The 16479-nt window shown below is 27.2% G+C and overlaps 1 protein-coding gene across 1 annotated transcript; it reads right to left on the reverse strand.

The window, feature by feature from the left end:
* Positions 1 to 1779: 1779 nt before the first annotated feature.
* Positions 1780 to 7624, reverse strand: LOC132945510 (uncharacterized). The gene is made up of 6 exons (XM_061015287.1): positions 7585 to 7624; positions 3087 to 3269; positions 2658 to 2750; positions 2235 to 2485; positions 2000 to 2159; positions 1780 to 1925 (listed from the first exon to the last, which is right to left on the reverse strand). Exons 1-6 carry the CDS (start codon positions 7622 to 7624, stop codon positions 1804 to 1806), a joined length of 849 nt encoding a protein of 282 aa, XP_060871270.1. The 3' UTR covers positions 1780 to 1803.
* Between the last annotated feature and the right edge of the window lie 8855 nt (positions 7625 to 16479).

Here is a 16479-nt window from a genome sequence, read left to right on the forward strand (position 1 = left end):
AACTGTGACTAAGGATTTTTAATTTTTTTCATCTGCCTTTGAAATAATAACCTAGGAGCCTTCTATTAAATTTTCAAGCTTTTTTACTCAACAGATAAAATTTTATTGATATTTATAGAAAAAAAAACTAAAAAAATTGAAAACTGACAATGGCCGTAAACAGCTCAAAAAGAGTCAAAATATTTTGTAAATTTTATGGTGTATAGAAAATGCTAATATAAACATTCAGTCAAAATTTCATGTCCCTACGGTCATTTGTTTTAGAGTTACACCAAAAACCAAAATCGATTTTCTCGAAAACAGATTTTGAGTAAAAATTCCCGTTTTTCCTTAATTCTTCTTTTGTTTTTCACGTCGCTTGTGAAAACTACTGGGAAATTTTTACTTTTGACCCCCCCCCAAAGTATCAACTAGATTCACTTTCCTATCAGAAAAGTTACTATTGAAGAAAATCCAAGCGCTTTTACTGTCCTAAAAGGTGATGAAAGACACAAAAATAAAAATAATAAAAAAAATAAAAAAAATAAAAAAAAAAAACACACATCATTGTAAAATCAATACATTCATCGCTTCGCTCAGAATCTAAAATGAATGTGATGTAGGTACGGACTATTCACTAATCACTATTAGAATAGAACGATTTTAAGTTCGGTTGTGATTGAGAAATTAAAATTGCCCGAATCATCCCATGGATATGATCACTTGCAAGTGTGCAACGCACTTAAATAATGAATACATATATTTGTAGACAACTATAAAATAGCCTAAATATAATCTAAATAAACATGATCTATGAACACATGTGACATAATGACGTATCCCCAGACAGCATTACAATATTTTACATATATGTTATCAATATTTTCTGTGAACACGAAAATATTTTAAATTTGTGTTTTAATTATGTGATTTAAGTGTTAACAATAATGAAGCAATATTGTGACAACGACTCGTGGCAGAAAATTCCATATTGTGGAATTATGTTTTTTAAGATATTTTAACAATATGTGGTACCACAGATTTCTAAGATATAGTTAAGTTATATATTTCAGAAACATGTAAATAAACATATTTTTACAATAATAATTGATTAGTGTTGTTAACATATTTTTTCTAAATGTACTCAAATATTTAATGAGACAATTCATTATTTGATGCTTATAGCTATATAATTGAGTACCTATACTACAGTTACTACTATATATTAAACTATATTCCATTTTATGTATATGCCTTAATCTTACAAACCATGGTACACTAATTAATGTATTAATATATCTGTTTATTCACCTCATAATGGAAACTCAGTTCACATTAATTTAATTTTTAGTTTTGAAGTTATTAATAAAATCCAAATATTGTTCACATTATAATTAATTATTAAGTATTTGGATACAATCCAATTTAAGTTCAGGTTTTAAGATTATTTTTTTTACTGATCAACAACCATTTAATTTCTATATCCACAATCAATTCGTATACAGTAAAACTATGGTAAGACAGAACTTTTGTAAGATTGGAACACGATAAAAAGAATAATTTCTATAGTCGCGATTCAAATAAATGTGAGCCCTCTATCAAGTCAGAAACTCCGTTAAAGATGGAAAAATTGGACGGGCCTAAGCGATTCTGTCTTAGCGAGGTTTTACTGTACTACTAATTATTACTCAATAATTTAAAATCCAAATCAATCATATTTCAAAGTGTAACTATAAAATGCCATACAAATCTTCTTATTTATTTAAAAATTTTTATTTTAAAGTTTTTTTTTTTTCATGTTAAAACATTACACTTTAATGTTATTTACAATTTTTCTTTAGTTTTTTTAGTAATACGATTAGTTGCTTGAGCCATCCACTTGCTTATTGTAAGTGCTATTTCCATATCAGGAACTTTTTCAAACTTTGAACAGCTTCGAACAGCTTCTAATAACATAAATAGTTAAACATAGATATAAATAAATAGTACAATCAGAAAGTAAAAAATTATCAACTCTCACCAAATATTATTTTACACGAGTGCAAAGAAGAAAATTTGTTTTTGCCTTTAAATCCAATATAGGAGTAATTGCGTAACCAATCATCATCAAATAGTTTTTGCATCATGCGTCTTATGGTTTCAGGAATAGTTTTTCCGACTGAAAGTGATAATTCTGAAACCTAAAAGATAAGCAATAACATACAATTTTGAAATTAAGTAATAGGTTAAATTGATATCTAAATGTTGATACTTACAACTTTATCTCTATAAGCAGAAGATTCGAGTAACATTTCAAAATTGTTTATAGTTTCTTCGTTAGATATAGGAAGGTTTTCATTATTTAATACAGATACAGCAGTTAAATTAGAGTTTTTTGTCACACCCAGTTCTGAGCAGATATTGTTAACATTTTCGAGCATTTTCTTAACTGATTCTGATACATATACCAAATGTTTAATATCATATTTTAAATTGGTAAATGATGTTCTAACATAATCATTGAGTCCTTGAAAAAATTAAAATTAAGTACATCAATAAATGCAGTCAACTATATAACACATTGAATTATAATTAAATCATTACAATATTAAAAATCAAGTTAATAACATTATTTATTATAGTTGTAAAAAAAAAAATACGGTATTACAGCATTATAACATAATAGATAAATAACTCACTATTAAAATCATCCACCTTTACTACATCTGCAGGTTCAATAAGACTTTGCTTAAAACTTTCAGTATCCAATCGTACAATTTTACTGTTATTACCTTCAGAAAAATGAACTTAAAGTTAATGGCTAAGTTTTTAATTAACATTATAGAATATAATATAAATTCATACATTTTGTCTTACACAATGGGAATAGTAGTAATAGCAATAATATTATTATAAGCAATGTCCAATAATTCAATTTCAAAATCTATGTATAATTTTTTTTTTAAGAAGAGAACATAAAAACTATAGTAGATAGTTTTAAAACAAATGTATGTATTATTAATATTATTAAGTTGTATTTTTTTAATTATTAAATATATTTAAATTTAAAAATTATAGAAATTCTACTTAAATAATAATTACAAGTATGGTAAATAGTATCATCATACCAGCATTTTTCTCCAGCACATCATCATCATCACTTTGAGCAAATAGTTTGCGTTTAACTTGAACTTTTGAATCTGGAGTATCTTTTTTTTTAATGGAATTTAATGAATCATCTGCAATAGTAACTGCTGCTCCATCTAGTACTTTCCACTTTCCAACAGGACTATTGATTACTTCTAAACAATCTAAAAAATAGATAAAAAAAATAACAATAGGAAAATATGATACAATAGTTTTATAAAATTTGGTGATTGATTTAGGTATTATGTAGTTTCATATAATAATATTGTGATATTCATTTTTTCATGTACTATGGTGTATGCATGATATTATTATCCTTATAACTGGATTTGTAGGATTATATAGCTTTAGGTACTTAGCATAAATCATAATTATAATATTTTTTAGAAGAACTATAACTTTATTCAGTATAAATACTATATTTATTTAATGAATACTAAACTATCATAATTATTTGTGTACTTATTAGAAATAATTAAAAATTAAATTTATAACATTAATTAACAATGTTGAGACCATAAGAAATTAATTTGCTTAGAACCATAGGTAGGTACCTAAAGTTATTTGATTGATGAAATAAATGTACTGTTATTTAATTTATCATTGAAATATCATTTTTATTTACATACCTACCTATATCTAAATAGAAATTCATATTTTATTACTTACTTATACTTTAATAGAAAAATTATTTTTTTTTTATGTAATGTATGTACTGAGGGTTCTGCAATATTTGTGCCATTTTAATAGGTATTGAATTTATAAATTAGGTGTACAAAGTATTAGGTTTATAATACATAGTAACATTTTAATAAACTAATAAAATATAATGATGTGGTATCTAATAAAATAGCAAAATAGGGTACTTACCGATGTGATGTATGTTGTGTACTATATTGAACTGTTATAGGTAAATACTTTTTACCGTCGCTGTAGTAAATAATAGGTATAACACTAAAATTGAAAACTAAGGGAAACTGCAAAATAGTAAGTATCAATAGTTGAACGCTGTATGAGAAAAATAATAAACATGACGTGTTCACTGCTCACTGTTACTGTGTGTCTGTATAGTGGTGCAGGGATGGAGTGTAGGGATTCATTCGTTTTATGTTGCGGGCCGCGGGGTTGACGGTCGGCGATCGCCGTCTACAACGGCGGTTCGTCGTCGGCTTATCTTGGGTAATTCCGAAATTCGAACATTTTTAGTGTAATAATAATAATTGAATGATATCGCGGCTGTGTAGTACTGTAGTAGTGTAGTGTGTAAACCTACTTCGCTCTCCTGTCCGATATCCCATCAAGTAATCGCCACCGCCAGTCCGGTACTCGGCAGACGGCAGGCACAATATTATACGTTGTCAAATTACGTATAATTATAATAAATCATAATACCTAATAATAAATATTATATTGTATCAATAATATAGGTATCGGAGGTAGCGATCGCCGATGGGGAGTCTCCGTTAGTCCGTTTACAAATGTTAAATTCCAAATAATGGTTAAAATAATAATTATTATTATTACATACTATTAAATTATTGCCATGACGCCAATAAATAATTGATAGATTAAAATTACGTAGGTAGGTACATTAAAAATCGAAATGGGTACATATTCACATTAGTATACCAGATACCTAACGACGTTTTTTTACTTTTGTTCATGTAAGAATATACCTAATTTATTGGTTCAAAATATATTAATATGATAATAATAACATTAACACGTTTTTACCAAGTCTGGTGAAGTTAATACCTATTATGCAACGTAATATAAAAATTATTAATATGTCTGTGGGGTCTATAGTATATTGTATATATATATCAATTAATTTCGACTCAAATACGTACGTCCCTATATAGTTAGGTAATTTACGAGTACCTATAAGTAAATATACAATTTTATACTATAAAATACTATACTTTATAGGTATGTTTTATTATTTTGTTTTTATTATAAATGTATAATTTTATAATTATATGTTAGTTTTTACTTTTTTAAAGAAACTTAATTTTTAGTATCTGGGTTATAATTCAATAATTAGTTTTCTTATTTTATTACCTACTATTATAGGTTATTTTACGAAATCGGCAATACTATTAATTTATCGTATGTGCTTTCCACTCATAATAAAATAAAACACTGCAAAAACATATTAAATCTGTCTGTTTTTTAGTCAATCGAACATGACGAGAAACGATAATATTAAAACAATATTGTTTGGTAATTTACAAGTTTGAAACTATATTAATATCAATTTTAATAATCTAAAGGAATTATTATAATTACTATTAATACTTATTACCTACACATTTAAACAGGGAATAAAACAAGTAAAACTATAATATTTTAATGTATCAGCATTCAGCATGTGTCAACATGTATACAATTAATTATTTTAGGCGTTGATAGGTAGATCGTAGGTACCGACTAAAAAATAATAATAATTAAAATATAAATGCGTAGGTAGAAGCCGTCATAAATTAATATTATTGTCATGAGATCTACCAGAACATATTTTATCAACAATATACAGAAATACGTTGTATCAATATTTTTCCTTAATGTTTCTTAATATATGTTGATGTCCATTAAATAAACTCATTGTTACAATATCTACTAGAACATATGCTCTCAATCAATGAAAAAAAACATTGTTAACATATATTTTAATTATGTTTCCTACAATATTTTGTTGTCCATTAAATAAACTCATTGTTACAATATCTACCAGAACATATGATCTCAATCAATGAAAAAAAATATTGTCAACGTATATTTTAATGATGTTTTCTACAATATTTTCTTCAACACATAAAACACATACTGCTACAATATGTTTTAGATATTAATTTATATATATATTGTTGCTCATAATATAAACATATTGTCAAAATATTTTTAAACAAAATATTTTCAAGAAAACAAGGAAAACATATGTCTACAATATAAATATTTTCAAATTGCTGTGTGGGTCATGGACGGTAGGCATGTATATTATATAGGTACCTATTATATAATATGTTTTCATTACCAGTGGTCATTTTATTTACGAGACGTCCCTAAGGTCATAATAACAAACGGAACAAAAAGTTAACAAAAGTTTGACATTATAGACGAAGTTCATCTATATAAATTGTTACATACCTATACTATATTATTATGATGTTTAAAATGGTTTGGGCCCTATTTCGTACACGCTAAACAATAATTATAAACTTTCAACTTCCAATTTGCATTTTGTAATTTTCTATAATATATAATACCACCACAGCAGTGATCAGAAATTTGATTCTATATCTAGATGAAAATTATTCGTAAAAACATGATTCATCCTTCTAACTAGTTATTAATTACCTATTATGTATTATGCAATAATAATGAGACATTCAGGGGGCAGAAGTTTAATTTGGAGGTGTAAGACTCCCCCCCCTCCCCGCACATTAAATGCACGTAGATACTATATTATGTAGGTACCTACTTAATAATATTGACTGACTGGCCATCTTCACTCGGGATCGTTTTTCGTTTGCAATGATTTTTGATTGAATTCAAATACTTTAACACATACATTAAAATGATTTACTTAATGACGAGGTACACTCGATAGGCCACAGCTGACATATAAAGCCGCTATACCTATTTGCCCCCTTTTTATTTTCATATTTTTGTCTGTCTTATTCACATTTAAAAAGAAGATGATATCTATATGTATATGTATATGTGTTTATATATATATGTATCTAAACCGTTTATCTATTGACTTATAAAATATTTTACAAGTAATTTTAAACTTTTATAATATTATAGTAATAGAATAATTATTTATATTTAGGTGCTAAATAAATTTAACCAATTTCCACCTTTAAATTATGTTTAAATAACACCTATAATACAGCCATGTAAGGTGCCTATGATATAGTACGAGTTATCAACTTTTCAACATTCTAATTATAAATTTTGGATGAAGTCATTTGCGTCTGCGGTTTTCGGTGTAAAATGTATTGGTAGGTAGGTACCTAGATACTTACCTAAACTGTTATACATTTAATTTAGCCATTATACTTAAATTAAATATGGAAAGAATTTATAAATAGTACCTTTCTTATTCTCCTTATTGAGATTCTTAAAATAACTATTTGTATCTCTGTGGGGGGGTGGGGGGCGAACACTAAACAGTTGTCTTAAAATGTATTGATTGTTTCCCTTAGAATAAAAATTTACCAAAGAAATTGATAAACGAGGAGGGACTATATGTATTGTAATTTGTAGGTAGTAGGTACCTACCTATTTTAGCCGTTTTTTCGTCATGGTTTGTGCGATACCTTTATATGCCCATAACATTTGACAGTTTCTCATACACATTAACTGCAACTTACAAAACATTTACTAAGTTAAACAATTTTATAATTGATATATTAAAATTATCAAGATTTTTTTTCTCATATTTACCTATTCAGAACAACTTTAAGTACCTACTTGGATCCAGACCAAAACACGACTCATTTTTTGACCACATAACTACATTAGACACATCAGTGAAAGAAAAAACAGTGTTTTACAGTTTTATCATTATAGACGAAAAATTATGAGATGACGTCATGACGAAAAAGTTGGACGTAGATACTGAAGTGAATGAAAAATGTATTTCAGAGATGATATACTGGTAAGTGGTAGGTAGGTTACATAAAGTAAAATTTAAAACTTCGCCGCCAGCGAGACCCAAAGTAGTTTTCATTAAGTTCAACTATAGGTATGGAAATATGGAATAATCTTTTCTTTAAAATGTCTTTGACTGCACATTATATTTTTAGTTATTGGTAATTCTCTGTAAACTAATTGTAAAATTAATTTTATATGTTATTACAATTTATTTTGTTATAGATACCTATCTTACTTTTGTTATCACATGATTTGTTAATTTTTACTACCTACTTTGTTTATATTGTTCCAAAAGCCGTTTGGAGTTTATTCTAATAAAAAAAAATAAAAAAAAAAACACTTTCATCTGGACGGATGACAAAACTTATCAGAACGCATTTAACATTAGGTACCTATAAATAAACTGCATCTTGCAATTGATACCGCAGATAGAGCGATCGACAGTCGATATAAACATTGAAAAGGTAGTAAGTAAGCCTTATAATGAAGAGATTGTGTTAAACTTAACTATTATTGTCAATTCGTTAATAAACGTAGAAATCGAAAAATTAAATCATTCGGTATTTGGCTGTATTAAATATGTGGTGGCCACTAACCAAACTATAAAGAAATAACCTACCTATTGAACAAACAAAAAAAATAAATATAATATAGGGATTGTTCCAGTAGAATAAGTCATGCCCATATTATGCGACAATTATTGTTAGCCGAAAATATATGGAGGTGCTAGATTTCTTGACACAATATGTAATATTATTTGAATATGTACCAACCTACATTTTTTAATATTTGTATATTTAATTATTTAATTCAGTTTAATAAAGATTTACCACAATAGGTACTACCTACCTAGGTAATGCAAATAAAAATCAATTTTTGGCAAGAAATAATTATACACGTGAACAATATTTTCGTGCGAACAAATATCCAGCTAATAATTAATTATTGTCGAGATACATTACGAGTGTAATAAAAAGCTGGTTGCAGTATCTACGTTGGATTTTGTTTAGGAGGCAACCTACAAAAAACTTTTTACTTTAAATTGTACAACGGAAAAGTAATACCTATATCCACCTACCCTAAGGTAGATGGGTACCTAGTACATTTATTGCTATACTTACTACAGAACATTAATTTTCTGAATTGCAAAAAAATTCAAAATAGTCAAAACATTGTGAAAGCATAAATTAGAAAAAAGTATGTCTTCATATAACCAATACATTTAGCCATTTAGCCTATATTGTTTTCCAATTTTCCTATATAAAACCTATCTAAGAGTATAGTATTATAATATTATAGTATTAATGTATTTTATTTTATTAAGGAATAGGTATAGAAGGAATGTCCATGAATTTGACCCACCCACTTTCTATGATAAGACCCAAACCAATACCAAAAGTTAGCAAATAGTTAGCAAATAATAGCAAATTTACTATAGAAGTTAGCAAATCATTATTGAGGCAGTTATAAGCATTATTTATTTGGGTGGGCCAAGTTCAGGTAACCCACCCACTTTGTCCGATCGTCTCCAAACAAACGCCGGTAGTTAGCAAACAGCTAGCAAATAATAGCAAATCAATTTTTGAAGTTGGCAAATCAAAATTCTATTTTTGGCCGATTTTGGAAAAAAAATTCCAGCCCACCCACTTTGTCCGATCGTCTCCAAACAAACGCCGGTAGTTAGCAAATAGTTAGCGAAATAATAGCAAATTATTAATTATTATTTTTGCATGACTCTTTTATATTATTTTTAGATTATGAATTGCGATAATATCCATAATAAAACTCATATACTCATATACGATATTAGTTATTACTTATTAGGTGTAATTTTTAGTGTTTTATAAAATAGATACGTGTATGAGTATGATTTTGTATCCTTGGTGATATGAAAACTTCTAAAATATTCTCAATCTGCTTGAGTAGCGTACATAAGCCTTTTTTATGGGTGGGGGGTTACAAAAATATTTTCATATCTACATTATAAGGGATTTGACCATGTTATAGATAGTATAGTTAATACTTACTTCACTTTCACGAACTTCACGCCCGTGTATTATTTGGCTGTAATAATATTATATACTAATTAGTGACATAAAGCAAATAAACGTGTTGTGTTATTTTACCACCTCAATCCAAAATTAACACTACGACCGGATCATGATCAACCAGTGTTCAATCATCGTGTATGCATCACACTCTGTAGTCTGTGTTTTTTTCACACGATTAATGTCTTCTGGTATCATCACATATCGTGGTTAATGCTAATAAGATGAACACGACAAATGTAAATCTATTAACGGACTAAGATATTAATATTATACAGGATTATGGAACACAAATAATATTTGTTGGGGACTTCAGCATTTCACCACTAGTTTGGATTGAGGTGGTAAAATAACACAACACGTTTATTTGCTTTATGTCACTAATTAGTATATAATATTATTACAGCCAAATAATACACGGGCGTGAAGTTCGTGAAAGTGAAGTAGGTATTAACTATACTATTTATAACATAGTCAAATCCCATATAATGTAGATATGAAAATATTTTTGTAACCCCCACCCGATTTTTTTTTCTAAAATCGGCCAAAAATAGAATTTTGATTTTCCAACTTCAAAAATTGATTTGCTATTATTTGCTAACTGTTTGCTAACTACCGGCGTTTGTTTGGAGACGATCGGACAAAGTGGGTGGGCTGGAATTTTTTTTCCAAAATCGGCCAAAAATAGAATTTTGATTTGCCAACTTCAAAAATTGATTTGTTATTATTTGCTAACTGTTTGCTAACTACCGGCGTTTGTTTGGAGACGATCGGACAAAGTGGGTGGGCTGGAATTTTTTTTTCTAAAATTGGCCAAAAATAGAATTTTGATTTGCTAACTTCAAAAATTGATTTGCTATTATTTGCTAACTGTTTGCTAACTACCGGCGTTTGTTTTAAGACGATCGGACAAAGTGGGTGGGTTACCTGAACTTGGCCCACCCAAATAAATAATGCTTATAACTGCCTCAATAATGATTTGCTAACTTCTATAGTAAATTTGCTATTATTTGCTAACTATTTGCTAACTTTTGGTATTGGTTTGGGTCTTATCATAGAAAGTGGGTGGGTCAAATTCATGGACATATAGAAGGACCTTATTGGTAAATTGAAAAGACCATAAATCCACGTTGACGAATTACCTAGTAGGTAATTACCACTTTTTTGGAGGTCCATCATTCATCGTGTACATGTTAACATGTGTTGAGTTCCTGTTTTTATTTTTCACATAAAATTAAAGTCATGATTAAACATGTCTATAGAATACCTACTTTTTGATAACTATGGGTTTGCAGTCTGCATTCTGGTTAGGCTAAGGGCACTTAAAGTAACAAAACCATATGATAATATGTTTGAATAAAAAGGCGATAATATTATACAAATTATAAAATACTTAGTTCTCAATATGTAACAATTAATAATTACATAACTTGTACCTATCATATTTATATAAGTATTTTGAATATAGACAATATGTAAGTACATAATAATATTATGGTTGTTGGTCATCGCAACATATTCTTACCTATTAGATATTGCTTAACAAGAAAAAAAACAAATAAACAAATAACTTTTAATCACCACTTAGGTCACGTAACGACATATTATAGTGACTGCAATTTTCAATACTTTTTAAATAAAAGTAAGCTCTAGTTGTAACAAAATTACTTTTTAATAAATAGAATGATGTTTTATTGGAAAAAATGTATACGTTATTTAAGTTATTTTTAGATTCTGAGCGGAGTAAAGGATCTAGTGGTTTTAAAAAGGTGTTTATTTTTTTAATCCTGTATACAAAATTTCTACTAGGAGTGTTTCGTATCTTATATTTTAGTAAATTGGATCAAGATGGTACTTTAGAGAGGGCATTTTTCGATTTTCTCAATAGTTATTTTAATGCCACGGGAAAACCACCAACAAATTACAAAAAAAACCGCTGAAAATGGGATTTTAATTTTGTTTATCACCATAGAAACGAATAAAAATAACGATTTTAGTTATTTTGTTGTATATTAATTCAACTTACAGGCTATAATAAAAATATATAACAATATAAAATATCTAGACTGACAAACCGTCTCCGCTCAGAATCGTTTTTCGTATACAATGATATGATATCATTGAATTCAAATTTGACATAATCCATTGTACAGTGACCCACTTGTAACCTACTGTACAGTAGAGCGACATCCACTTACCCGCTTTTTTGTTGTTTATTTAAAAATAAAGAATAATCTGTTAAACAGTTTATTGCCTTTTTTAGTTGTTAAACATACATTTTATGTAATATCATATTGTTGATTGTTATGAATGGTTAATGTATTGAATATTGAAAACATATTCATTAAGCTCCAGCAATATATTTAAAAATAAAACCTAAAAGTTACTTTTTTGATTCAAAATAATGTAACTTAAATAAACAATTAAAAAAAGCGGGTAAGTGGATGTCGATCTGCTGTACAGTAGGTTACTAGTGGGTCAATGTATAATGGATTGTATTAAACTTGAATTTAATGATATATATAACGTTTCTGAGCGAGACAGTTTGTCAGTCTGGATATTTTATATTGGTATTATTTATTATAGCCTGTAATTTAAATTGATATTATAATTTTTTATTCGTTTCTATGGTGATAAACAAAGCGTTAGAAATAAAAAAAAACCCATTTTTAGCGGTTTTTTGTAATTTGTCGGTGGTTTTTCCCGCGACATTAAATAGTTATTAAGAAAACAGAAAATGTCCTCTCTAAAGTACCACCTTGATCTAATTTGCTAAAAGATAAGATATTATATGTTGAAATCAAAGCACTCCTTGTGGTAGACATTTTGTATACAGGATAAAAAATAAATAATAATAAAAAATTAAACACCATTGTAAAACAGCTAGCTTCCTCGCTCCACTCAGAATCTAAAATTAAATTAAGAAGAATTTTATAAAAATGTTGTATGATGATTTTTAGTATAACTAAACTACCAAGAAAAAGTAAGGCTTATAGCACATTAGCTCTACTTAGGGGTTTAGGAAATTATATATTTGTGTAAACTTAATTATTAAATCAAGGCATATTAATTAGTTTAATTTTATTAAAAATGATTTATAGTACAGTGAAACTTCCATATAACGAAGTCGAATAAGCAGCAAAAAAAATTCGTTATATAGAGGAATTCGTTAAATAGAATTACGTATTTTTTTATTATTTTTTTATTATGTATGTAAAAACAACATCAAACATCATATTACAGTTTAATTTAATTTTTAACCTTAAATATAATTTAAAAGAAATAATCAGTAAGTTTTGTTTGCTTATTATTTTTGAAAATTGTCCTTCTTTTGTAAAAAGTTTCTATATCGTCAAGTTTTACATCATATTATAGTTTAATTTAATTTTTAACATTAAATATAATTTAAAAGAAATAATCAGTAAGTTTTGTTTGCTATGTATATACTTACTGTGGTTAAAGTAAAAGTATTTTACTGATTTGTAAGTTATAATAGGTAGGTACTGTAATTAAAGATTTGTATGAAATGATTTTAAGTTTTTAACTACGTTTTATTTATCAAATTTACTAGAAAAAGCTAAGTCAGTATACAATGAATACTTTGACTAGTATTTAGTTATGAGCCAAGTTAATTATAAAATTTAGTAAATTCCCATTTTTGGGACATTTTTTGCCCATTTTTTAAACATTAATATGTTGCACATTTCTACGCGCATGCGTATAATGAGAAGATAATATATATTTAATTTAATTAAACCATTTATTATAAATATTAGTATTTATAATCAATGGTTAAGCTATTATAATAACGGCTCAGAAGTTCATACCCTAAAAAATGCCTAAATACTAGCTTAGGCACTAAAAAATGGCCAAATATTCCTTAAAAAGTTCAGAAATATGCATTTATATGCACTAAAAATCTAAAAATATGCAGATTAAATAAGAAGAAATCATAAGCAATTTTTGAATTTGCAAGAAATATCTATTCGTATTTTTAAAAGTTTTCTGTTACAATTCCCATACATTTTAACATTTTATACAGTGAAAAAACATGAATATTTGATTTTTTCATCAATTTTTGGGGTTTTCTTAGCATTGTATCGAAAACAAATTCATGTTAATATAACATTATCATTATTCATTATAAAATTAAGTTGGTTTTTTTTGTTCGGGATAAATTCCGAAACTACTGAACCAATTTAGCTGATTCTTTTTTTGTTGTGTTCGCAATTGTCAGGACAAGGTTCTTATGAAAGAATATTTTGAAAAATCCACCAGAAAATAAGGAAATAGGGATGTCAAAAATACAACTGTGGCGCCATCTGTCCAGAAAAAAATAAACTAAATAATAAAAAATGTAGTTTATTGTTGCAGATTAAAATAATAATAGTATATATATTGGTATATATAATAATACATATATATAATAGTACGTATATATAATAGTACTATATATTGGTTGCTATTGGTTACTCGGGCATTTTTGTTGATTTGTACTATTATTTTTCGTCAATATATAATATATATATATATGTATATAATATAAAAGAATGTTTGTATGTAGATTAGACCTCTGGGAAGAAGATAGATTAATTTAAAAAGGGTTAAATTTGGCTTTTTTATTCATTGGATTTTGGTACGGTTAGGTTAGGTTAGAATTTTGTATTAATTAATTATATTAATCCACCGTAGGTGGAATTAAGTAAAAACGACAAACTTCGTATAACTTTGATACTTAAGAGTTAAATTATACATTTACGTACTAACAGCACGGGGTCCGCGATCTACCGCAGGTAGATCGCCTACCTGATAATATACTGATGCGAAGCAGAATTTTTATTCTGGGCAACGGAAAAGTTAAGATAAGTTTTGAACACCATACACCTATTATTAAATAACGAATTGAACAAAGTTTGAGTCATATAGAGTTGGTACCTACATTCAACGAAGTGCACGGGATCAGCTATTTTTGATAAAAATATATTTATCATTAATACCGCTAGAAACATTTCAATACGTTTTCATTAACCATTTTTTATAATATTTACTTGCCGATCACATTAAACGATAAAATTTGAATAAAAAATTATACATATCATCCTCCGGAGACAAAATAAACAACCAATCACGGGCGAAGCTGTGACGGGTTGGCTAGTATTTTATACAGTGAAAAAACATGAATATTTGATTTTTTCATCAATTTTTGGGGTTTTCTTAGCATTATATCCAGAACAAATTCACATTAATATAACATAATCATTATTCGTTATAGGTTATAGGAATATCAAAATTATGAAAAAAATGCTCAATAAAATATAAAAAAGCATAAATATGCCAAATGGTCAAAAAATTTCTAAATATGAAAAATAAAACTTCATATAGTTAACCATGTTACTTTGAAACTGATTTCTATATCCTCTACCATTAAATCCAACTTAACAAGATTGATATGCAAATGCATTAACTTACGAGCTGTAATAATAACTAATAAGTCACTATATTCTGTCCACTCAAAACAGTGTAAAATGATATAGCCAGCCAATTAACTGCAGATTGACCATTTCACATTTGATTGAACAGATTTTTATTCATCAACAATAGTTAAGCGATATTAAATGTTGGAGAAACTAGTTTTTGTTATAATACAACAATTTAAAATGTAAAAACAGGTACAATTTGTTTGTTTGACAGTGTTTCAGTCAAAAAAATAAATATTAAAAATCATTTGATTAAGACATAGCAAACATGATAATTGGCAATGGGCCTAAAAAATCTAACCTAGAATAAGCCTATAATAATAATAATAATAATAATAATAATAATAATAATAAACATGATAATTAATCAAAATTAGCTAAACCAACCAAATTTCATTATTTTAGTCGGATAATTAGGTCTAAAGTCTAAATACAAAATACCACCTTTTTGCAAAACAAAACAAAACCTGAAATTGGATTTCTTAAATAAATTAACAATATTATTTGGACCTATTGCTAATAGCTAGGATTAAACATAGTAGTTAAGGCTCTAATACATTTATTTTTATGTATTCCTTAAACATATAACGGTATTACTTTTTTTTAAATCCAGTAACAAACCCATGGTGAATGGAATAAGGAACAATATACACATTATACAATTTGTATAAATTATAAAAATAATTTTTTCTTAATTAAAATTTAAAATATAGGTTTATAATATTATATAATAATTGGATAGTTTTTCTTATCATATTTTTTACCTTTTGTGTTTGCATATATTAGGCATTCAGGGATGGAACTATTAAATGGTGATGGGATTCTATAGCAACCCCCCTGGCCCGCGTTAACCTTTATTTTCATACAGTAAGGAAACTATTATCATTTTAGTATCTGATAAATGAGTAAAATAATTATAATCATAGCTTTCCATATAAAATAGTCCTAGATCTATCGCTGTAGGCTGTAGGTAACTAAGATACAATTTAGGTCAATTACCTAACCAGTTACATACAACTATATACTAAATCTAAATAAAGGTATACAGATATTAAAAGACCATCTTGAAACTGACAGATTTAATATGTTTTGTAGTATTCATTATAAAGCACAGAATTTCCATTCATTCAATTCAAAGCTGGGCAAGACCTATTTGAACATACAACAATTAATTTAGTTACAGTACA

This window comes from Metopolophium dirhodum, chromosome 1, assembly GCF_019925205.1.
Source record: "Metopolophium dirhodum isolate CAU chromosome 1, ASM1992520v1, whole genome shotgun sequence".
NCBI lineage: Eukaryota > Metazoa > Arthropoda > Insecta > Hemiptera > Aphididae > Metopolophium > Metopolophium dirhodum.